The sequence below is a fragment of the Arvicola amphibius genome, chromosome 5 (genome assembly GCF_903992535.2).
Source record: "Arvicola amphibius chromosome 5, mArvAmp1.2, whole genome shotgun sequence".
In the NCBI taxonomy this organism is placed as follows: domain Eukaryota; kingdom Metazoa; phylum Chordata; class Mammalia; order Rodentia; family Cricetidae; genus Arvicola; species Arvicola amphibius.
In genome coordinates, this window is record NC_052051.1 from 88195013 (window position 1) to 88221265 (window position 26253).

The window sequence follows — 26253 nt, forward strand, 5'->3', positions numbered from 1 at the left end:
GGACAAGTCTAGCTCTGCCATTATCTGTGGCTATCAGCTTTTGAGGTCTATGACTGTTAACTCACCTTGAGAAAAGTTTTCCAAGAAATCTTCTCATAGCATTGTACTGGGTTCCTGAAGTAATCCTGAAGCGACCAGAATTTTCTATATAGGTTGTAATCAATTGGAATAGAGCTATAAAATAAATATTGTATTAAATCTCTTAACTTGTTTTATAGATACATAAATGCTCTTTTGCTGGCCCACAAAACCTTTTTGAAAGTTCACAAAAGGCTTCTATCCCCTAAAAAGCATACGTCCAGAAATAATTACACAAACTTTTATAAACAATATGAAGGGATTTGAAACCTCAACAGACCCTTTGTATACTGGTAGAGCTCCTGAACTTTGACTAAACATGGATATTTACAATGAAAGACTAATGACTCATGATCTTTCTTGTTGCTAGGAGTGGCCATCTGAAATTAGCAGGAAGAAGTCATATGTGCAGTACTTAGGCCATGTTTTACCATCTGTCTTTCCCTTTCTTGCTGCTGCAAAAGTAGAAGTGGCAGTGAGCTATTACACTACAGGAAAAATGGCAAATGTATGCTGGGAACAGAAGTCATAAGAAATCTGGGTTCCTTGACTACCCCGCAAGTACTATCCTACTATTCCTGGAATGCCTCTTTCTAGACTTAAATCAATTTAAATGGATAATTAACTATCCACTCTTCTAGGAAGTGAGACAAATATATAAGAAACAAATCAAGTTAGTATTACAAAAATAGGCCTTTTCTCTAGTGACTTCATTATGTCATTACTAATTCAACTTCCAATCTGGCTACAATACTATTTAGAACCAGGGGATTTATCTTAAGAAAAACAAAAGGTTATCTCTAGCAGAGAGAATCATACAACCATTTATACGCCCATTTTTGTCTCAGTCACTTGAAGATCTAAATATAATTTAATACTTGACATCAATAGGAATCTTTTGTTTATTCAAGGTTCAGTGGTCAAGAGTCCTTAACTGTATTGCAGAGGACAGGAGTTCAGTTCTCAGTGCCCACATCAGGCAGCTCAAAACTGCCTGAAACTTCAGTTCTAAGGGGCTGGACATCTCTCTAGCCTTCAGAGGACCCTGCACTCATGTGTATATACAGACACACATACACATAAATAAAAACAAATCCTGCTTTAAAAAGTATCTTTTGTGGGCTGGAGAGATGGCTCAATGGTTAAGAGCATAACTGCTCTTCCAGAGGACCTGAGTTCAATTCCCAACAACCACATGGTGGCTCACAACCATCTGTAATGAGATCTGGTGCCCTCTTCTGGCCTGCAGGCACACATGGAAGCAGAATGTTGTATACATAATAAATAAATAAAATCTTTTTTAAAAAAAGGATCTTTTGTTTTTATCTATCTTTCTCTGTGTGAGTATTTATGTGTTTACAACATGTGTATACGTTTATGAGTGCAGGTGCAGGTGTGGACAATGGAGGACATCCTTGGGTGTAGTCATTGCCTTCCACCTTATTGCAGGTAGGTGTCTGCTGTAGCATCCACTAGGTTAGCTGGTCTGTGAACTTCTGGGCACTCTTGTAGGCACTCTGGGAGTACAGAGTGTGCTGTAGTGCTTGTTTCTACATGGGTTCTGAGGATTCAAACCTCCTTACCTTCTGAAGAAGTATTCAAGCTGCTGATTATCATTTCCAACCTTCTTTAATAAGCTTAGTGGTGAGGTGCTTTACAGAATCAATTACACCTCTTTTCTGTGGTGCAAGCTCGGCACTCTATAGTATAGTATACTATACTGTAGTATAGTACTTTGCCTTTGAGACATACCCCCATCTCAGAGTAAATTTTGAAGTAGTATCAACATACTAAGAAACTTTTATAGTTTGGGCATGAAAATATTTCCTACGTGACTGTTTTATTTCCCACTCCTTGATGTTATTTTTTCATGGCTAAATGAACTGGTATTTTGGTGTTGAGAATTAAATCTAGGGTTTGTATCTGCCAGGCAAGAGTTCCACTGATCTATACCTCCTGCTCGCTACATAAACTTGAAAGAGCCTATACAATGCACACCACTTTACTAATTTTACTATTCTATAAAAACTTATGGATTTGCTATTTACACACACAGACACACACAAAATGTGGAACAGGGAATTGAGCCCAAGATTTTATGGACACCAGGCCTCCCTGCCTCCCTCCCTCCTCCCCTTCTTTTTTCCTCCTCCTCCTCCTTCTCCTCCTCCTCCTCTTCCTCCTCCTCCTCCTTTTTTTTTAAAAGACAGGATTTCCAGACTTCTCAAAGCTGTCCTTGGACTTCTGCATCTGTGCTGTGGCACATGTAGACGTAAATACACACTAAACAAACAGAAATCTAAAAGTAGATAGACTCATTCACAGGAAAGCTGTTAAAATAGGATCTGGCATACTTTGAATCTTGAATCTTCCTGTCTCAGGTTCCCAGCTAGGATGAGAGGCCTGTGCCAGTGGGCACACCTTATTAAATTTGTAGCAATAACAAGTAAGAGGTAAGAGTCACTATCTAAAATAGAATGTCTGAAGTAAGATGTAGTCAAGCAAGACTGTAGTCCCAGATATTTGGATAAGGTGAGGCAGGAGGATCTCTTGATCCCAAGAGTTCAAAACCCGTCTGGCCAACAAAGGAAGACTCCATCACAACACCAACAATACTGTAGAATGTCACCTAAGTATCTTAAGTGAAAATACCCCAAAACCATTTTTTTTTAAATGTAGAATGATGTTGTTATCATTATTTTGAGACAGGGTCTTGCATTACTCAAGCTACCCTCAAATTCAAGGCAGTCCTGCAGCCTAATGATCAGATTCTGGGAGTACAGGTCATACTAGTACTCTTGGTTCCACTGAGTCATTTACAGAATCTTTATACATGCATTTTAGTATAAAAACACTTATTCATTAACTGAATAAAATATAAAATAGACTCCATAATATGAATTCATGAGTGATAACACTATACTCTGTAACCCAGTTTTATTGTTGTTGTTTTTATCTTTTGAGAAGGCTCTCACTGTGTAGGCCTGGCTGACCTGGAACTTTCTATGTAGAACAAGATGTTGTTGAACTCAGAGAACTGCCTGCTTAGTTCCCAAAGGCTGGGATTAAAGGTATGTGCCACCAATCAATCATAAATTCAGTTCTTTTATTTTTATCTTAAATTTATTTTAGTAGCATGATGGCTTTGCCTGTGTGTGTGTGTGCGTGTGCATGTGTGCATGCATATATATATCATGTGGTCAGAAAGAGGGCATCAGATTCCCCTGGAACTGGAGAATTACATGGTTATAAATCAACTTGTGGGTACTGGGAACCAAACCTGGGTCCTCTGTAAGAACAGGAGTTCTCAACTGCTGAGCTATCTCTCCAGTTAAATTCAGTTCTTAAGGCTAATTCAGCTACTCACTCATCAGAATTCTAACTCTCCCTATACTTTCTTTCATTCATAAAACTGTTTACATAGACAAAGATTGCTGAATGCCAGATCCTATTTAAGCAACTTTCCTGTGGATGAGTTTATTTATCTTTACGTTTATGTATTTGTTTAGTGTATATGTACATGCTTGTGCCACAAGACGAGCCCAGAGGTCACCGGGCAACTTGTGGAGTCAGTTCTCTCCACCACGTGAGTTCTAGGGATCAAACTCAGGCTGTCGGGTTGGCAGCAAACACCTCACCCACTGGACCATCTCTGTCAGCCCTTGGATTGGTTTACGGTCACACCCATAAACCCGAGTGCTGTCTACAGACCAGGCAGTGACCAGGTAGTAGAGTATCTCTGGGGTTCTAGCTAAACTCCATTATCTTAGCACCTACGTTTGCCCACTGTTGCACAGGCAGACCCTAAAGGTCCACTCTATCCATAATAGGTAAACAAACTAGTCTCTAAAAAAGAGTAACCATAACTAGAAATAATGAATAATTGTTAGAAAATGACTGGAAAATGAAGAGATACTTTTCTGTGTGCTTTACATTTTTCATTATGTGTTTCATCAGCAACTACCATGAAAATACCAGAGTACCCTAGTAGACCACTTTCACCATAAGCTTTCTGAATCCTCTCAACAACAATGAGCATTTGTTTACTGCTCTACATTTAAAGATACCAGAACTCAGCTGTAGGAAACCACTAGTTTATAGTCATATGACTAGCAAGAGCACTGGAATTAAATCCCAGGGTATATGACTTCTGAAAGTTTCTTATATGACTATCTGATTGAATTTGAAATCTGGAACATCAGGAATACCTCTTCCTCTGCAGGCAGAGGAATCCTCTACTGATCTTCTGGACAGCAATTATAGAAATTTTGTCACTTACAGCCGACAATGCCTACTGCTTCAGCCATGGAAGAGTGCTAGTCTGATACCACAGGAGACTCTGGTCTTCCTATCCTCTTTCTCCTTACAACTTCTAACTAGCACTATGAGGAGATTACCTGCAACAAAGACTCAGATACAGAGGTAAGAAAAGAGTGGTAAGAACAAGAGAGAGGGCAAGAGGAGGCTTCTAGCTTGTATGTCACTAAATCAGTACACTAACCATGGGCACCTGGCCCATGGCTACTGGAAGGGAGAAGGGCTCCCAAGGTTGTTGCTAGTTGGGATATGTGTTAAATGGGCTAGAAGTCAACTGATACAGCATACTAGTGAGTCAGGGTTTATTTTATTTAACACAGAAAAGGTGTATATAAAAGAAACCTATAAGCATGATTTCCTCCTCCCTGTCTGCATCTTCATTATAGTATTTGAAGGGTAAATAATTATAAATTAGGAGATCTTAAGCTCTAAAAACTCACCATGTTGTTGGGGCTTCATCATCTCCCATTTCACCTTCTTCTACATCCATCCCTTCCTCTCTATCCTCAGTATGCTTAATAAAACCAAACCAAACAAAACAAAAATCAGTCCGTCATGAAGTAGTTATTGAGCGAAAGATGATACACTATACAATTAAGTAGTTTATATACTTCTATACAATTGTTACTAGGGAAGTAGTTATAGCAATTGTTCAGACCTATAATCTTTAAGGCAATGAGAATTTAAATGTCAGGAAACTAAGAGTAATATGACAATAACATAACATGGCCATGTATAAAGACAAAACCCATCTTATTTTCCAAATATTTTCTGTCACTGTAACAAAGATTAAACTAATAATAATAAAGGACAGAAAGTGCGTGTAAGGCTATAGGAGATGAGATGGACAGGCAATCTTCACTTGTCACAGCAACAGTATGTATGGATATACCTTTTCTGCGAAGTAACAGCAGTATTGCACATATGTGGATGGGTGTGGGCACCAACCAGGGCCACACCCTTAAACAAAACTGACTCTCCCCTGGCTATCAAAATGAAATGCACATACCCTTTGACTATGATTGCACGGGTTAGCAATCATATATACTGTTCACTGTAATGGTAACAATTTCTATTACAAGTTATTTGTGCCGTGCATGGTGACACAAGCCAGCATTTGAGAGGTGAAGGCAGGAGGCTCAAGAGCCCAAGGTCATCCTCAGCTACACAGTGAGTTCAAGATCAGCCTGGGCTATGGGAGACCCTGGCTTAAAATTAAAGATGATTTAAATGTCTACTGACAAGAAATTATGGTACATTCATTTTGGAAGCTAATCTGTAATTAAACTGACATATCAGTTTAAAGAAGATGAAATTAAGAGCTATATACATTATACCACCTTGTTTGGTAAAAATAACATTAGTTGGTACAAGTACTCAAAGTCTTATAAGATTAGATGGAGATTATTAGGAGTGGTTATAGAAACAGTACTTACAGAAAACAGGTAAAAACTAAAATAATGTTCAAAGCAGGAAACTCTTTCCCTCTATAATGTACCTTATGATTAGGACATAAAACAACATTAGCTCATAAAAGAGCTGAGCAGAGTCTCTCTAACACCCATTTTAACAGAGGACAAGCTACACAATAATCCGACACCATTGAACTTTGATTATAGTCACTATACTTTGTATTTTAAATACTGTTTGAAATCCTTATACAGAATACACATTACGTCTATATATTAAAAATGAAAGTCAAACAAGATTGCTCAGAAGGGAAATTCATCTGTTGTGTAAGCCCTAGTTACCCAAATCCAATCCTTGGAATTCACACAGAGGATGAAGGACAGTACCAACTCTACACAGTTGTCCTTTGATTTCACAATACGCTCCCCTTCACATGTGTATGTATATACACAAATACATATTTCTAAGTGAAGCTAAAAGTGTTCAAATTTTTGATGATTTAAGGGTCCCATTTTCTCAACCATCTTAACAAAAAAAAAAATCTAAGAATGTTCGATGAGAAAGTTTCTTATCAGCCTTACCTTCTGACCCAGGGTGCTTTCCTGCTCATTTGTATTGAAAACAGTGACGTTTTCCAGGTTAAACTGACTCTGTAAGTTAAGACCTATGAAAAAGAGATTAGTTTATTTTTTTTCTGAGATAGCTTCTTACCATGTAGCTCATATTGGTGACTCCCCTGCCTCTCAGCCTCCTGAGTGCAAGAAACAGGCATGTACTAGGCTGAGTTAGTCCTTTTAATTTACAACATTCAAAACAAATTCACAGATTATGGAGTATTCATAATTTTGCTAACCTATTTGTTTCAGTCTGAGACAATATAATGAAACAGTAAAAATGTTATAAAGAGGGCCAGATTATTTAACTGTCAGTAGAAGGTAAAAGAAAGCAGGTCTGTTTACCTGTGCAATCTTATTTTTCCTGTTGCTGTTCATATAGGTATATATGTACATGTGAGTTTGTGTGTGTGTGTGTGTGTGTGTGTGTATATATATATATATATATATATATATATATATATATATATATATATATATATATATATACCTTTCCTTGCTTTGCCTGTTAAGAGAGTCTAGACACAACAAACGTATCTTAGGTCCAGACCTTGGCTTTAACTACCATTCTTAAATAAAACAAACCAGGCTCTTTGAGAAAACGAGTGACTTTAAGGCTGGAAAAGGGAAAAAATAGGAGAATAGGAGTCTGGGTAAAATATATATCAATCAGGAAGAGCTACTAGTGGCAGAACTAAAGAACAAACTTCCAAGTATCAACAGGGAGTAAAAAGCTAAAAAGTGAAAACACCTTCCTGAAAAAAGAACCCCATCAGGCTACTTAAAATGTAATGCAGGGACAGGTTAATATTCAGATAGGGAGGCAGGTAGGTAGCATAAAAGACAGCGGGTACAGTGATATTTAATTGGAGATGCAAAAGGAGAAAAAGAGGCATTTATAAAATGTGAAAGCATATAAAAATAGTGAAGGTAATCATTAAAATTTTTAGGAAGTGGTAAAAGACATTAATCCAAAGTTAAGATGTCAACAAATCCCAAGAATGATAGGTTAAAAAAAAAGCAACCCACACAAAGACACATCGTAGTAAATCAAAGAAAATTTTACAAGCAGAGAAAAAAAAATTAGGTTATCTTCTAAAATTTAAACACTGATCATCCTATAGAACACATGATCAAGGACCAGGGGCTACGGGATGGCTTAGCCTGATGACATAAGATCAATACCTAGGACCCACATGGTAAGAGAACTGATGCCCACAAATTGTTCTTTGATCTCCACATACATGTGCGCACGCTCACGCACACATGCACGCACGCACACGCGCACACACACACAGAGTAATAAAAAGTTTAAAAAGAATAATAAAGAATGAGAGACTAGAGGATAAAGATGATCACAAATGAAATGAAATCTATCTAGTACCAACCTAGCATTTTTTGGGGATAGGGTGGGGGGTGAGACAGGGTTTCTCTTTGTGGCCTTGGCTGTCCTAGAACTAGCTCTGTAGACCAAGCTGGCCTCAAACTCAGAGATTCACTTGCCTCTGCTTCTGGAGTTTAGAGGCATGAGCTACCACTGCTTGACCCAGCCCAGCATTTTAAAGTTACAGAACTCTTACAAGAATTAAAGAGAAATAAACATTTCATGAAAAAGATATAATGAAAGACAACAGTTCTGGTTTGCTTTTTTTTTTTTTTTTTTGGTGTGTTTGTGTGTTTATGTGTGTGTGTGTATTTGTCAATGTGGCACAAGCTAAAGTCATCTGAGAAGAGGGAACCATGATTGAGAAAATGCCTCCATGAGATTGGCCTGAAGGCAAACCTATATGGCATTTTCTTACTTAGTGATAGATGTAGGAGGGCCCAGCCCATTGTGAGCTCTGCCACTCTAGTCCCACAGTGTATAAGAAAGCAAACTGATGAGCTAGGAGTAGCGGTGCACGCCTTTAATCCCAGCAAGAGGCAGGCAGATCTCTGTGAATTTGAGGCCAGCCTGGTCTACAGAGCTATTTCTAGGACAGCCAGGTTACACAAAGAAATCCTGTATTGAAAAACAAAACAAATAAAAAATTGTAAAATTAAATATGACTAAACAGCAATTAATGAAACAGAAAATGGAAACAAAGAATAGACATATTATGAAATGAAATATAGATAGGATAGTTCATATCTGTATAAGTTACTATGATTCAACAGTGCACTGTTAATAACTTTAACCTTAAGATTATGTATATCATAGCTAGGACCAGCATATTTACAAGAAAATAAAGCATTTGTCTATGCTTTCAACTTATTATTTTACATTTTCTTATTATGACAGATCTTACTCCAATTAAAAACCGGAAGAGATTTCCTTCCAAAGAACTTAATGTATAGATGTAGTGAGGAGCAGACGGGCTGCGTTCCTGCTGCCCTGGCTCCTGCACGGTTAGCTTTACATGCAAAATAACAACACACAAATTGTATTCTTTTAAATACCGCCTGGCCCATTATTTTCAGCCTCTTACTCACATCTTGACTAACCCATATCTAATAATCTGTGTAACACCATGAGTAGTGTCTTACCGGGAAAGATTCAGCATGTCTGACCTAGTGGCTGGCTCCATCGCATCTCTCTCCCTGAGGAGAGGCATGGCCATCTGGCTAATTTAGGAGAGGCGTGGCATCTGACTGAGCCATCTACCTCACTTCCTTCTTCCTGTTCTGTCTACTCCACTCACCTATGTTCTAACCTATTAGGCCAAGCAGTTTTTCTTTATTAACTAACCAATGAAATCAACAGATTGATAGAAGACCCGCCTCCATCATATAGAGACAGTGCTCTCACTGGAACAGGTACAGAGGAGTAACTGCTGAGCTAGTGAGCCAGAGCCAGAGACCGCTGAGGGTCCGGACATGAATCTGAAACCTTCAAGGTAGGAGACCTAAGCCAGGACCCCTGTGGGTCTGGGCATGAGTAGAGGACTTCCCAGGAACTAGACCTGAGCCAGGACCTCTGCCAGTCTGGGCGTGTCTCTGGGACCTCCTAGGGAATAGGCAGGAACCAGAGATCTCTGCAGGTCCAGGCATGAGTCTGGGACCTCAGAGGGAGTAGGCCTGAGCCAGGACCTCTGTGGGTCCGGGCATCGGTCTGGGACATCAAAGGGAATAGGCAGAAACCTGGACCCTCTGTAGGTCCGAGTATGAGTCTGGGACCTCTGAGGGAGTAAACCTGAGCCAGGTCCTCTGCAATTCTGGGCGCACCCGAGACTGGAAACTCCAAGGCAGTAGACCGGAGCGAGAAACTTTTGCAGGACCAATTCCAAGCCAGGGACTTCTACAGGAGGGGATCTAGACCAGGATTTACACAAACAGGACAAAGCTAGGCCAAAGTAGGCCTGAAACAGAAAACTCCAAGGGAGCAGAGCAAAGCACAGGAGCGCTGAGCTATCTGCAGGAACACAGAGTAACCAACGGGGTAACTAGAACTGTGGCACTGACTGTACCACGAGGAACAACCGTCTGAACTTTGGATTCACTGGCACCTAGAAGATTAATCAACAGAAACTCAGACAGCCCCAACCACACATACCTATTAGAGAAAAAAGAGGAGTAGAAAGGTAAGAACACAAACAACACCACAAAGAGCAACACAAACCTAAAGACCCTACAACAGCAAGACCTGAAAAAACAAACATAGATGAAGCGGAAGAAAATGACCTAAAAAAAACTTCAAGAGAATGTTTGAAACTCTTAAAGAGGAAATGAGAAATTCTCTTAAAGAAATGGAAGAAAAAAAACAAACAAAAAAATTGGAAGACATCAGCAAATCCCTTAAAGAAAACCAAGAAAAAGAAAATCAAACATATGAAAGAATCTATTCAAGACTTGAAAACTGAAATAGAGACAATAAAGAAAACACAAGCCAAGAGAATTATAGAAACAGAAATCACGAGAAAACGATCAGGAACCACAAAGACAAGCATGAATAGCAGAATACAAGAGATGGAAAAGAGAATCTCAAGCGCTGAAGATACAATAGATGTTGAAAAATTCTCACAAAAAAAGATACAATAGAGGAAACTGGCTCATCAGTTAAAGAAAACATTAAATCTAATAAAAACTTAACCTAAAATATCCAGGACATATGGGACACCATGAAAACGCCAAGTCTAAGAATAGGTATAGAAGAAGAAGAAGTTCAACTCAAAAGCACAGAAAATATATTGAACAAAATCATAAAAGAAAACTTTTCCAACCTAAAGAAAGATATGCCTATGAAGATACAAGAAGCTTAAAAAACACCAAATAGACTAGATCCATAAAAAAGTTCCCTTGCCACATAATAATCAAAACCCTAAACATACAGAGTAAAGACAGAATATTAAGAGCTACAAAGGAAATAGGCCAAGAAACATATAAAGGTAGACCTATCACAATTACACCTAACTTCTCATTGGAGGCAATGAAAGCCAGAAGGTCATGGTCAAGCATTATGTAGACACTGAGACACCATAGATGCCAGCCCAGACTATTTTACCCAGCAAAACTTTCAATCACCATAGAAGGGCAAAACAAGATATTCCATGCCAAAACTAGATTTAACCAATACCGAGCCACAAACCCAGCCCACACAAAATACTAGAAGGAAAACTCCCACCCAAGGAAGTTGGCTACACCAACGAAAACACAGTTGATGGTCTCATAGCAGCAAATCACGAAGAAGGAAAAAGCACACAATAACAAGAGATAGCAATCACTGGTCATTAATATCCTTTAATGTAAATGGACTCAGCTCACCTATAAAAAGGCACAGGCTAACATACTGGATACAAAAACAGAATCCATCCTTCTTCTGCATACAAGAAACACATCTCAACCTCAAAGACATTGTCTCAGAGTAAAGAGTTGGGAAAAAATATACCAATCAAATGGACCTGAGAAACAAACGGGTGTAGCTATCCTAATATATAACAAAATAGACTTCAAGCTAAAATCAGTCAAAGAGACAAAGAAGTTCATTTTATATTAGTCACAAGGAAAATCCATCAAGACGAAATTTCAATACTGAACATCTATGCCCCAAATACAAGGGTACCCTCTTATGTCAAAGAAACACTTCTAAAACTTAAATCATACATTAAAAACCACACACTAATAGTGGGAGACTTCAACACTCCCCTCTCACCACTGGACAGGTCAATCAGACAAAAAATGAACAGAGAAATAAGAGAACTAACAGATGTTATGACTCAAATGGACTTAACAGACATCTATAGAATATTCCATTCAAACACAAAAGAATATACCTTCTTTTTAGCACCACATGGAACCTTCTCAAAAACTGACCACATACAAAACAAACCTCAACAAATACAAAAAAAAAAAAAAAAAGGAATAACCCAATGTATCTTATCATATCACCATGGTATAGTATAAAACTAGAAGTCAACAGCAATACTAATTCCAGAAAACCCACAAACACATGGAAATTAAACAATGCTCACCTGAATCATCAATGGGTAAAGGAAGAAATAAAGGGAGAAATTAAAGACTTCCTAAAATCCAATGAAAATGACCACACATCACACCAAATTTTTGGGACACAATGAAACATGTTAAGAGGAAAGAACACAGCACTAAATGCCTACATAAAGAAGCTGGAAATTCACACCAGTGAATTAACAGAACATTTGAAAACTTTAGAACAAAAAGAAGCAAACTCAACCAAGAGAACTAGAAGGCAGGAAATAAATTGAGAGCTGAAATCAACAAAATAGAAACAAAGAAAACAATACAAAGAATCAATGAGACAAAGAGTTGGTTCTTCGAGAAAATCAACAAAATAGACAAACCTTTATCCAAACTAACCAAAAGGCAGAGAGAACATCCAAATTAACAAAATCAGATGAAAAGGGGGACATAACAACAAACAAGGAGGAAATACAGAGAATCATCAGGTCATATTTCGAAAACCTGCACTCCACGAGACTTAAAGGAAATGGACAACTTTCTGACTAAATATCACTCACCAAAATTAAATCAAGACCAGATAAGAAAATTAAACAGACCTATAACTGCTGAAGAAATAGAAACAGTCATCAAAAGTCTACCAACCAAAAAAGACCAGCACCAGATGGTTTCAGCTAAGAATTCTATTAGACTTTCAAAGAAGAACTAATACCAATACTCCTCAAATTATTTCACACAAGTGAAATAGAAGGAACATTGCCAAACTCTTTTTATGAGGCTACAAATACCCAAACCACAGAAAGACATTACTAAGAAAGAGAATTACAGACCAATCTCACTCATGAACATTGATGCAAAAATACTAAATTGAATCCAAGAACACATCAGAACCACCATCCACCATGATTAAGTTGGCTTCATCTCAGAGATGCAGGGATTGTTCAACATACAAAAATCTGTCAACATAATCCACCATACAAACAAGCTGAAAAATAAAAACCACATGATCATCTCATTAGATGCCGAAAAAGCATTTGGCAAAATACAATATCCCTTCATGATAAAGGTCTTGGAGAGAGCACAGATACAAGGAACATACCTAAACATAATAAAAGCAATATACAGCAAGCCAACAGCCAACATCAAACTAAATGGAGAGAAACTCCCAGCAACTCCACTGAAATCAGGAAGAAGACAAGGTTGTCACTCTCTCCATATCTATTCAGTATAGTTCTTGAGGTCCTAGGTAGAGCAGTAAGACACCAAAAGGAGATTAAGGGGGTACAAATCAGAAAAGAAGTCAAACTCTCACTATTTGCTTATGATATGATAGTTTACATAAGCGACCCCAAAAATTCTACCAAGTAATTTCTACAACTCACAAACCTTTTCATTAATGTAGCAGGATACAAGATTAACTCAAAAAAATCAGTAGTCCTCCTGTACGTAGATGATAAAAGGGCTGGGGAAAAAATCAGGGAATCAACACCCTTCACAATAGTCACAAATAGCATAAAATATCTCACAGTAACTCTAATCAAACAAATACAAGACTTGTATGACAAGAACTTTAAATCCTTGAAGAAAGAAATTGAAGAAGACACCAGAAAGTAGAAAGATCCCCCATGTTCTTAGGTAGGCAGAATTAACATACTAAAAGTGGGCAATCTTACCAAAAACAATCTACAGATTTAGCGCAATGCCTATCAAAATCCCAGCAAAATTCTTCATAGAAACTTGAAAGAATGGTACTCAACTTCATATGGGAAAGCAATAAACCCAGGATAGCCAAAACAATCCTGTATAATAAAAGAACTTCTGGAGGCATCACAATCCCTGACTTCGAACTCTACTACAGAGATACAGTACTGAAAACTGCCTGGTATTGGCATAAGAACAGACAGGAGGACAAATGATGCAGGTATTAATCCACACTCCTTCAAACACCTGATTTTTGACAAAGAAGCAAAAAGTATCAAATGGAAAAATGATGGAGGACTCTCATTGGTTAATAAAGAAACTGCCTTGGCTTTTTGATAGGGCAGGATTTAGGTGGGTAGAGTAGACAGAACAGGATGCTGGGAGTGAGGCAGATGCCTCGGGCAATCGCCATGCCACTCCTCTCTGGGTCAGATGCTATGAAGCTCCGGCCCAAGATGGATGTACGCAAGAATCTTCCAGGTAAGGCACCACCTCGTGGTACTACAGAAAAAAGAAAGCATATTTACCAAATGGTGATGGCATAACTGGACATCAACACGTAGAAGAATCAAAATAGACCCATATCTATCACCATGCACAAAACTCAAGACCAAATGGATCAAAGACCTCAACATAAAGCCAGCCATACTGAACCTTATAGAAGAGAAAGTGGGAAATACACTTGAACACATTGGTACAGGGAACCACTTCCTAAATATAACCCCAGCAGCACAGACACTGAGAGAAACAATTAATAAATGGGACCTTCTGAAACTGAAAAGCTTCTGTAAAGCAAACAACATTGTCAACAAGACCAAACGACAGCCTACAGAATGGGAAAAGATCTTTACTAACTCCACATCAGACAGGGGTCTGATATCCAAAATATACAAAGAACTCAAGAAATTGGTTATCAAAAGAACAAATAATCCAATAAAAAAATGGAGTACAGACATAAACAGAGAACTTTCAACAGAGGAATCTAAAATGGCTGAAAAACACTGAAATGTTCAACATCCTTAGTCATCAGAGAAATGCAAATCAAAACAGCTCCGAGATTCCATGTTACACCTGTAAGAATGGCCAAGATCAAAAACACTGATGACAACTTATGCTGGAGAGGTTGTGGGGAAAAGAGAACATTTCTGCATTGCTGGTGGGAATGCATGCTGGTACAACCCCTTTGGATGTCAGTGTAGCGATTTCTCAGAAAATCAGGAAACAATCTCCTCAGACCCAGTAATACTACTTTTGTGTATATATCCAAAGGATGCTCAATCATGCCACAAGGACATGTGTTCAACTATGTTCACAGAAACTTTGTTTGTCATAGCCAGAACCTGGAAACAATCTAAATGCCCCTCAACCGAAGAATGGATAAGGAAAATGTGGTACATTTACACAATGGAATACTACACAGCAGAAAAAAATAACAACATCTTGAATTTTACAGGAAAATGGATGGAGCTAGCAAACATTTTGAGTGAGGTAACCCAGACCCAGAAAGACAATTATCACATGTACTCACTCATAGGTGTTTTTAAAACACAAAGCAAAGAAAACCAGCCTACAAATCACAATCCCAGAGAAACTAGACAACAAAGAGGACCCTAAGAGAGACATACATAGATCTAATCTGCATGGGAATTAGAAAAAGACAAGCTCTCCTGAGTAAATTGGGAGCATGGGGACCTCAGGGAAGGGTTGGAGGGGAGGAAAGAGGCAGGGTGGGGAGCAGAGAAAAATGTAGAGCTCAATAAAAATCAATTTAAAAAAAGATAAAAAAAAGAATTTAATGTATAAAGGCTTACCTGATTTTTCAGATAGAGGAAAAAGCCTGGCCAAAAAGAGCTGAATTCGTCCACAGAAGACTGTATTCTGAGATTTCGATAATCTTCTGAGGAGATCTAACAGAAATGAGTAACACAGAAGAGATCATTGTGTGTTCATTATAATCATACCTGAATTTCTTTTAGTTTTGTGTCTCTTTTTTACTGTTTTTATTCAGTTATACATTTGTCTCTGCTCCCCTTCCTTCCTCCCTAAAACCTGAATTTCTAACTATTTGTTCAGTATTTTTCTAAAACAAGGGTTCCCAAAACTGAAGTACAAATCATTGTTACAGCAAGTACTAAAGGTTAGAAATAAAGTTCGGTGGACAAGATCAATGTACGTGAATCATCACTTTTAATAAATAAGACTGTTAACTTAAACACAAAGATCCTAATCTACTTTTAAGACAGTTTCACTGATATTTAATAAACCATCTAAACAATCACAGTTTTAAAAGCAATACTTTAATACAGAATTGCTTACCATTGCACATACGCAGTAAATAATTTTTGCCAGCAGAATAGAATGTATTCTGAAAATTAAGACCAAAATTATTAATACACTTTGGAAGTTGTCCACTCCCTTCAGTAAATCATAGGAATTAATGTTTTAAAGAGCACTGATGTATGAGACTCTATGTCACTACTTTTGCTTAGTTCAAAGCATTATCAATGAAATGTTTTTGGATATGCAAACAGCATGGCACTGAATAACTTGTAAACATCTGTTTTACATTTATTCATTTTATTATTTTACATGTAAATGTTTTACCAGAATGTAAATGTAAACGTATGATGTGCACTACATGTATGCCTGGTGTCTGTGAAGGATAAAAAAGGGCATAAGATCCCCTTGAACTGGAGTTATGGACGACTGTTAAGCCACCATGTGTGGGAGCTGGGAATTAAATCCAGGTTCTATGAAAGAACAAGTACACTAAAGTGCTGAGGCACCCTCCAGTCTTCTTTCTTTGCTGGAGATAGGTTATTCCTGTGTAGACCAGGCTAGCTAGGAGCATAGCTTTCCCAACCACATCTCATTAGTTCACAACACTAGGCCTGATTCAAAGTGTGGACTTTCAAGTTATTTTTATTAATTAAGTCTTGTACTTCAAAATTTTCTCTACATCTGATTCTTATTTGGTTTTTCCAAGGAAACACAGTGTATGTTTCTTTCATAGGGAAAATTTTTTGGCAGCCACCAATATTAGAATTATTAGCAAATAAACCCCAAACAAAACTATCATCAGAGATAGTATCAGTAGGAAAGAAAACCAAGGCACTTACTGACTTCCAAGTAGCAACATTTTTTTCGACAAAAGTGAATATTGTGTCACACTGATCCAAAGGAAGGCAGTCCAAGACATCTCCCAACAGCACAAATGGTGTGGACGCAGTACAGACACCTGCAAGTGGGATGCAAACCAATGGAGAGCTTCTGACACTGGCAACAAGCTCAAAAAGAACTATGTGGACCAGCCACATTACAAAATAATGATAAAGTTACTAAGTGTCTCTAAAACCAATGGCAATAAAAAGAGAAATAAAGATTTTTCCTTAAGAAAAGGTCATTTAGGGTGGTTAAAAGTACTTTTACATCTCTACTCATTGTTTTCTTTTGCTTAAGCGAAGTACTTAGAAACACTGATATGTGGATAAAAAAAAAAATCTGTGCTCAATATAAGCATAAGACTCTGAGTAAATAAAGTAGGCTCAGAAAAGGGAAGCTATTTCTAGCTGTACTCAGAAATGTTATGATCACATCTGGATTGTATGTGAAGAACATTACCTAGAACCAGGGTAGCAAAAGGAAGTCACTTTCAAACCAGTATAAGGTTGATGTCATCTTAAGACTTACAACCCTATGACACTTAACTCTGATCGTACACTCTGTACCCAAGAAATTTAAAAGGCATTATTTTCTGTCACTAACTGCAGATGGTATGTTAACTCCCTTAATATTTATAAAACCTGAAAAAAATGTTTATATTCTACTGCCAAAGATTCTGGGTCAACAGAACCAAGTGAGGACCTGAGAATCTCACTTAGAGATAAAAGCTGGCTGGTGACACTCAAGGGCTGGTAAGTATGGAAACCAGTGGGTGCCAGTGGTCATGTTACAGGAGCAGCAGGTGGCAGTTTACTTCAGGGAATCAGCCCACCAGGAAGCAAAGGTCTGATGGGTGAATCTTGGATAGGCAAGGCCCTGAGAGCCTCAGCTCCAGAATGTCTCTTGCTACTGCTGTGTCTTTACATGTCTGTCATTGCCATTTTCCTCTGGTATCTACATGGTGTGAATGGGTGTGGGGAGATCCCCACTGTCTTTAGTGTGATTATCTCATAGTAATTTCCTGTTCTACTGGACATTTTTACCTGTGGAGTATTATGAAGATGATCTCCTCCTAAACTGTACTGTTTAACTGAAGGAATGATTTTATACAATAATAGTGTTAGTTTAAATAGAATTTTGATGATTAAGGGTTTTTAGTAAATACAGTAAGAGATTATGGTAGAGGTTAGCTTAGTGGGAAAACTAATAAAGGTAAAAGCAAGATATGATCATATTACCCCCATCCCTGACAAAACAGGGGCTTCAGAGAATAGAAAATAAGAACAAGGAAATGTCACTCGGCTAGTTTCTCTTGAAGAATCATAAAGACTGTGGCTTAGGTTAATGATTAAGAACAACAACTGAATCCTAGAAGCTAAGTTAACTTAATTCTTTCAATCTTTTTTTTTGTTTTGTTTTGTTTTTCAAGACAGGGTTTCTCTGTGTAGCTTTGGAGCCTGTCTTGGAACTCAGTCTGTAGACCAGACTGACTTTGAACTCAAAGAGATCTACCAGCTTCTGCCTCCCAAGTGCTGGGATTAAAGGTGTGTGCCACTACCACCTGGCAAGAGATGTTTCATGAGTTTCCATGTGCATCACAGCTAAAACAAAGCTTTTAAAAATAACTTAAAGTTAGATTAAGATGTTTTAATTAATGGCTTTGAGGTTAAAAACATCTTAGAAAACAGATTAAAGGCATATTTTTAGGGAGGGACTCACTGAGGTCAGAGAACAAGGTTGAGATCAGGGAACAAGAACAATGGCAGCCTGGCTATTGCTGGCTGACATACCTTTCTTGCTAGGACGGGTTGGTGATCAAGGGTGATGATTAATTCCTTGTACCCATTTCTGTCCTCAGTTTTTTTGATATAAGAAAACTGTTGGTAAGTAGGTATGCACCCTGAGATTTTAAAATAGAGCTGACTGTTTTCCATATACAAAAATTTAGATTTGTGATTCTTTTAAGATATTTTAAATAAGATTACCTTTGAGATAAATAATAAAGTGATTGATCCTTTCTTTGTAATCACAAAATACAGCCTGCCAGCAAAAGAATTGGCTGAGAAAAATACTTTGGTTACTTAGATTCTGTTCATAACAAGCTGCTTGGGTATGAATGTACGTGGGGTCTTGGGACAACTTGTTTTTCACCTGTAATACGTAAAATGTAATACGTAAATCATGTAAAGCATGCTGTTTTTCTGTTTTTTTACTTTTATTCACTGTAATCATTCTCTTGGAAATGGATTATAACCACACTGTAATTTTTATATTGCTTAAAAAATTTTGCTGGGGTATATAAGCTGTAAAGGAAAAATTAAAATTAGTTAGAAGGAAGACATCAATATAGACAGAAGGTATACATCTGGATAGAGGTAACAGAAATAAAGAAATAACAAGCAAAGACCCTAAGAGTGTGTGTGTGTGTGTGTTTTCCCTTTTCGCTGGCCCCAGAGAGGTAAGTTTATCCCCCCTGGCTGGTCCGTCAGATAGAAAAGTCAAGTTGATTAGTCCACAGATTCTGTTGGCTCCCTCAGTCCCTGAGCTGTTAGAGGCTGAGCCTCACGGCAGTGGTAGATGGAAGATCGTGTCCCAGAACTTCCAGTCTCTACCCCAGCTTCTGCAACAGCCTTGGTTATAAACATCACTCTCCAGTTCCTAAATTCCAAGCCATGCTCATACTTTCATGGTTTCATTAACAGTACTCTTTTCTTCTATCTAAATACTTCTTTTTATTACATGGCAAATTTCAATCTCATCTTTCAAAACAGAGTAAATGACAGCTCATCTAAAAAACCAAACCAACCAAACAAAAAACCCTGACATTTTTGGGCAGACCATCATATTCATGCTTCCTAAACACACAGTACATCAATGTACTGAATAATTTAGCATATCGCAATTAATCACCATGGTAGTATAGACTGTAAGCTTACTTATTATCACATTTATTTTATTGTGTGTACATATATGTGTGTGAGTAAGCATATGTGGAGTTCAGAGGACAACTTGTGGGAGTTGGTTCTTCCCTTTCACCATGTGGACTGAACTCAGGCATCAAGCTTTGGCAGTAAGTGCCTTTATGTGCTGAGTCATCTTGCCAGACATAGCTTTTAAAAAGTAGGAAATATTCCACCCATTAAATGTTTGACATTGGATATAAGTTCAGTAAGTATCTGTCAAGTTGAATTAAAGATATTTATGGACAAACTGAAAACATGAAACATAAAGTGCCAATAATAATCTCTCTCAAAAATAAACTTTCCCCTGCAGAAAACTGTATTTAACCCTTTATTTGTAGTTCAATTGACAAGCCCTCACTTTTCTCAATTACAGTTTTAGGCATAGCCTTCTCAGTCTGTGGTAAAACCATCAACAACCTTACGTGAATAACACAGCAAATTTGTGAACTAAGCACATACTGTAAGCTGAGATGAAGAGGGAGAGAAAAACTGTTGGGGAACTAATCTCAGTTTCTGAATGAATGAATGAATAAACAGGCTACGCAAAAGTTTAATAAGTAAAATCAGAAACTGGGAAGTTAGATTTACAAAACAGCTCACTGTGACACTGGGAAACTATTTTCACTGTATGTGCTCCAGGTCTATAGAGAAAAATATCAAAATAATAAACGATATGAATGACACAACAGATTAAAATATCATTTTCACATACACTATTTAAGTTAATCAAATGAAAATTGAGTTAACAGGGTTAAGTAACGCTGATGAACTTAATTTTTTTATTTTGTCTTTCTGAAAATATTTAACCAGCTACAGCCAGCCAGCCATATGTTGGGCATTATGTGCCTACTGTGTTTAAAGTCTCTTAAATCAATCCGATATTGGCACTGACATATTTTTATAAAAGATTTCTTTTATATGTGTGTATGCTTTAGTGTATGTGTGTGCACCCCATGTGTGCAGGCTCCTGCAGAGGCCAGAAGTGGACTTCATATCCTCTAGAGCTGGAGTAGTTATGAACTGCCTGACATGGGGGTGGGAAACTGAATCTGGGTCCTCTGCAAAAACAGCCAGAACTCTTATTTACTAAGCCCCTGAACATTTTCTAAAGATTATTTAAGACAGGGTCTCAATGTGAAGTTCTGGCTGGCTTGGAATTCTGAGATCTGTTGGGCTCTGCCTCCCAAGTTTTGGTACCATGCCCAGCAAGATTTATTTCATTTATATTTTATGAGTGTTTTGCTGGAATGGAATACTTTTTTTTTTTTTTTTTTTTTTTGAGACAGGGTTTTGCTGTAGTTTTAGAGCCTGTCCTGGAACTAGCTCTTGTAGTAGTCCAGGCTGGCCTCGAACTCACAGACATCCACCTGCCTCTGCCTCCCGAGTGGTGGGATTAAAGGCATGCGCCTTCACCGCCCGGCTACTACGTATACTTCTAAGGCCAGATGATGGAGCTGGATCCCATAAACTGGAGTTACAGTTGCAAGATTCACGTTGGGTCTGGGAATTGAATACAGTCTTCTGCAAGAGCAGCAAGTACTCTTAGCCATCTCTCCAGTGCCCCCACTGCTGCATTTTTAATAGTTCCCTGCCTACTTTTCCTGCTAGTGTCTGCCCCAATCCAATTACTCTTCTAAAGCTACCTGTCAGTGTGGAATACAACAGCCTTTAAACTAACCCACACATCTGGCTTCTTTTGCCATTCTCATTTCACATAATTTTCTAGCTATGCTAAACATGACCTTCTCTATTTCTGGCAAACTGAATTCTTCATGTCCCTACTTGTAAGATGGAGCTTCCTCTTTTTTCATTTTGTTTTAATTTTTGGAGACAGGGTCTTGCCCTGTCTCAAATTTCTGATTGTCCTGATTCAGCCTTACAAGCATGGAATTATAGGTATGTGTCACAAATCCCAACCCATCTTCCTTTTTAAAATTTCTCCTGATTCCTTTAGATTTTTAATTTAGAGAGTCACTTTCACTTTATTATATTCAACATACTTTAACCATATTAAGATAGTCACACATTTCTTTCCTTCATCACCCACTTGATCCTTACAGGTGGGCTCTGTGATTTAGTCATCACTGAATTTTCAAATATTAGCTTAGCACCAGGCATATATTACATGCTCATTAAGTATTTGTGTATGATTAAACACTTGAAAAACAAAGCAACTGCAAATGTGCATGACATAACAGAGATGAGAAGTCTGAACAAAGCTGAAATGAGTACGAAGAAATTCTTGGCAAAGGTAGGAGTCAAACAATGATAAGGGTACAAGAGATGCGTGAGGCCCTATGCTTGGTCTACAGCACCATACATAAAGAATGAGCAGAACCAGATGGGGTAAAGGTATGGTGAGAGGCTTTAAATGAAACAGGTAACCAAGGTAACTTTAAAAAACAAACAGAACAATACTTACTTTCAGTTACTCCCCCAATGGCCAGAGAAATAATAGCTAAAACGTTCTCACATGCTGAATGATTTATCTACAACAAATAAACAATTTTATTTAGGAGCAAGAATTCAGACTAATTTGCTTACAATAAAGACAGGTTCTCTGAAATTAAGCAGTCACACAGGAATAAAATTATCTTATTATTTTCTAATATGAAAAAATATGAACAGACTAATATACAGGCTATAGACTCATGTCAATCAGCATCCAATGGTCTTGGAAAAATGGTAACCTTTGCATGACTAAGACTTATTGGGTAAGAAGTACTGAGGCTGTGACTAAAAAATCAACAGCACAGGACAAGAACAGGACCCGGATTTAGTCCATAAGCTGAGGTCTTCTGCAGGGAGGTAATGCACTGAGTGTTCACTGTGTTGTGCTACACAACATTAACAGAATGTGTTATTCTTCTTACACATGAATGTGAAGCTCTGAAAGAAAAGGGACTTTCTCAGCACCTCACAACACAGAAGTCATTAAATCTAAAAAAAAAAAAAACAAAAACAAAAAAAAAACCAAAACAACAATCAATTGGTCTGACCCAGAATTATTTGAGAAAAAAGGCGGACACTGTATTACGGTTATCAGAAGAGAATCTACCATTATGGGAGAGTTCTGCTTGACCAAAAAAAAAAAAAGAAAAACAAAAAACAAAAAACAAAAAACACCAAAAACCAAACCAAACCAAAACAAAACAAAACAAAAACCCCTGTTTTTCTTCTATTCAGGATCCCTGCTAAAGGCAATATTTAGATTCTTCATGAATAGATAAAATTTCTCTACCAGGGCTAAAAAAGTCTTAGTTTTTAATGTATTCTGTGGTTGAGGGAGATCCCACAAGAAAATGAGGGCATGGAATCCTGGCTCTGTGCTTAACATACTTGGACTAGACTGCTTAAGCCATTACAGTGTGTCACCATTTACATAGCAAAGTGAGAATTTACTTTGACAACTACATTTAAAAGTGTATTTTGTGTACATGCGGGTGTCCCTGTACATGTATGAAGGTCAGAGGACAACTTGCAGGAGTTCGCTCCTCCCAACATCTAGGTTCTAGAGATCACAGTCAGGTCATTAAGCTCTGTAGCAGGTCCTTGAACCTGCTGAGCCATTTTCCTGGGTTAGTCTTTATTTCTTGCTCTTTAAGACTGCATGTCAAAACTTTTCTTATCATCAAAACCTTAAACTGTACATGAGCTATCAAGAGCCTTAATTAGGACAAACTCCTATCCTGTCAGGCTATCCTCTAAAAGGCAAAATATTCATGCTCAGGAAACAGATGTCATGATTAAATATCCATTCTAATAATAAAGCAATTTTCTGATAACATGGTTTATTAACTGGCCAGCAAATTTAAACAAGAAATAAAGGGGAAAAATACTTACAATTTCTTCTTCCAGAACACCTCTGAAAGCCTGGTCAAGGGTACATTTTTTTTCATTTTCACTATTAAAAACAAAACAGATCTTCATTTAACAGATAGTTCACTATTAATATAAACATTCAGAAAGCCCCTTTTCATGGACAATGAAGTTTACCTGCCAGGTAACTGACTGAAGGCATTCAATAATGGCTTGATATTTCTGTTATTCAAGGCCTCTCTGGTAGATTTCTACAAAAATAAAAATGACAAATAAGTAGAAAGTTTTTGCTTGCTGTTTATGAAAAGTTACCACTCATCAATTATGTCTTTCTAACTTAAAAAAAATGTTTTTAACTGGGAAACATTTCCTGCTGGTCATTTTTATTAACCTTTATTTCTAATGCCACTTAATGTTACCGAACACTGAAATCTGGCGAGAGCTGCCGGACAGACATTTGCATCACAGGTTTCCCTTTTTCTCTTTAAACATATTATTTATTTTTAAAGTCATTTTACATTCCAACCAAGGTTCTCCCTCCTGCCCCACTTTGCATCCCCGAGTCCACCCCCCATCCACTTCTCCCTATGGGTAAGGGCTCCCATGAGAAGTCGACAAAGTTCGGCACATTAATTTGGGGCAGATACAAGCCCTCCCCCTCTCTAATAAGTCTGAGTATGACATCTCCTCATAGGGAACGGGCTCTAACAAGCTAGCTCCTGCAGCAGGAAGAGGTCCTGGTTCTACTGCCAGGGGCCCTTCAGTCCAAGTTCCACCACTGACTCCTGCACACAGAGGCCTAGTTAAGACCCACGGAGGTGCCAACGCTGTCCACGAGTTTCCACAAGCTTGGTTCAGCTGTCTCTGTAGATTTCTCCATCATGATCTTGATCTCACTTGTTCATGTATTCCCTCCACCCTCTCTGACTGGATTCCCAGAGTTGGGCCTGGTGCTTGGTTGTGGATCTTTGCATCTGGTTCTATCAATTACTGGAAGAAGGCTCTAGCTTCCTGGAGCTGTGGATTGTAGTCTCGTTATCATTTGCTTTGCTTATATCTTCTACTTGATCTTTTTTTTTTTTTTTTTTAAATGTGTTCTTGGATTCGGTTTGCCACTATTGAGTATTTTTGCATCAGTGTTCATGAGGGCGATCCCTTTCTTATATATTACTACATCCATGCAAGTTTCCTGCTTTAAAAAAATGCTAAGCATGGTGCAGTATCCTGTAGCCAGCACTGGGAAAGCAGATACTGGTGAATTTAAGGTCAACCTGTGTCCTCTGAGTTCCGGTATATCCTAGTCAAAATAAATAAATAAATAAAATAAGAATAAATTAATCACTGTCTAATTTTGAAATTTGAAGGCAAATGGATAGAATTAGAAAAAAATCCCGAGTGAAGTAACCTAGACCCAGAAAGACAAACAAGGTATATACTCATTCATAAGTAGACATTAGTCATAAAGCAAAGGATAACTAGACTATCTATAGTCCACAACCCTAGAAAAGTTAGGTAACAAATAGCACCTGAAGAGAGACATACATGGATGCCCCTGGCAAGGGACAAGATCTCCTGAGTAAAGTGGGAGCGTGGGAGGTCGGGGGAGAGGGAAGAAGGGGAGGGGAAGGAGAACATAAGGGAAGAGGATGGTGGAGTTGGGGGAAGGATAGAGAGGGAGAACAAGGAAAGAGATATCTTATCTTAAGCAAGAGCCATTATGGGGTTAGTGAGAAACCTGGCATTAGGGAAATTCCCAAGAATACACAAGGATGACCCCAGCTAAGGCTAAGCAATAGCGGAGAGGGTATCTGAACTGGCCTTCCCCTGTAATCAGATCGATGACTACCCTAATTGTTATCATAAAGCCTTCATCCAGTGACTCATGAAAGCAGATAGAGATCCACAGCTAAGGATCCAGCTCCCAGAGTCCAGTCAAAGAGAAGGAGGAGCGATAATATGAGCAAAGGGGTCAAGACCATGATGGGGGAAACCCACAGAAACTGACCTGAGCTAGTGGGAGCTGACTGAATCCGGGCTGACAGCTGGAGAACCTACATAGGACCAAAATAAGCATTCTGAATGTAGATGACAGTTCTGTGGCTTGGGCAGTTTGTGGAGCCACTGGCAATAGGATCAGGATTTATTCCGAGTGTATGAACTGGCCTTTGGAGTCCATTCTCTATGGTGGGATACCTTGATTAGCCTAAATACTTTGGTCTTACGTCCTGCCTCAACATGATGTGACAGACTTTGTTGACTCCTGATGGGCCTTACCCTCTCTTCTAAGGAGTGGATGGGGATGGGGAGAAGGTAGGGAAAGTGGGGGGAGGGAGGAGGAACTGGGGAAAAACATTCAAAAAATAAAACATTACAACCATTTTTATATTTGGTAGGTAAAAAACAAAAATAAAAATAAATAATCCTTATCTAAACAACAAACCAATCTTTACATGGTTCTTTTTTAAAAAATATTTATTTATTATGTATACAATATTCTGTCTGTGTATATGCCTGCAGGTCAGAAGAGGGCACCAGACCTCATTACAGATGGTTGTGAGCCACCATGTGGTTGCCAGGAATTGAACTCAGGACCTTTGGAAGAGCAGGCAATGGCCTTAACCACTGAGCAATCTCTCTAGTCCTACATGGTTCTTTAATTGTATGTTTTGGTTTTGAAATTATGTAGCTCCCTCCAGATCCCCTGGTGACATTATTCTATAGTTTTCAGCCTTATCTCCTACTCTCTAACACCAGCACTGAAGTGTGCTGGTGTTTAA

The 26253-nt window shown here is 38.2% G+C and overlaps 1 protein-coding gene across 1 annotated transcript in view; it reads right to left on the reverse strand.

The window, feature by feature from the left end:
* Positions 1 to 26253, reverse strand: part of Thoc1 (THO complex 1) — a 43832-nt gene that overhangs the window by 15593 nt on the left and 1986 nt on the right. Inside the window, exons 2-10 of the mRNA XM_038329270.2 lie at positions 23654 to 23727; positions 23501 to 23561; positions 22080 to 22146; positions 16652 to 16770; positions 15849 to 15897; positions 15344 to 15439; positions 6387 to 6469; positions 4836 to 4909; positions 66 to 174 (exon numbers count right to left, since the gene is read on the reverse strand). Coding sequence (XP_038185198.1) covers positions 66 to 174; positions 4836 to 4909; positions 6387 to 6469; positions 15344 to 15439; positions 15849 to 15897; positions 16652 to 16770; positions 22080 to 22146; positions 23501 to 23561; positions 23654 to 23727 — 732 coding nt within the window. The remainder of the gene's footprint in view (positions 1 to 65; positions 175 to 4835; positions 4910 to 6386; positions 6470 to 15343; positions 15440 to 15848; positions 15898 to 16651; positions 16771 to 22079; positions 22147 to 23500; positions 23562 to 23653; positions 23728 to 26253) is intronic.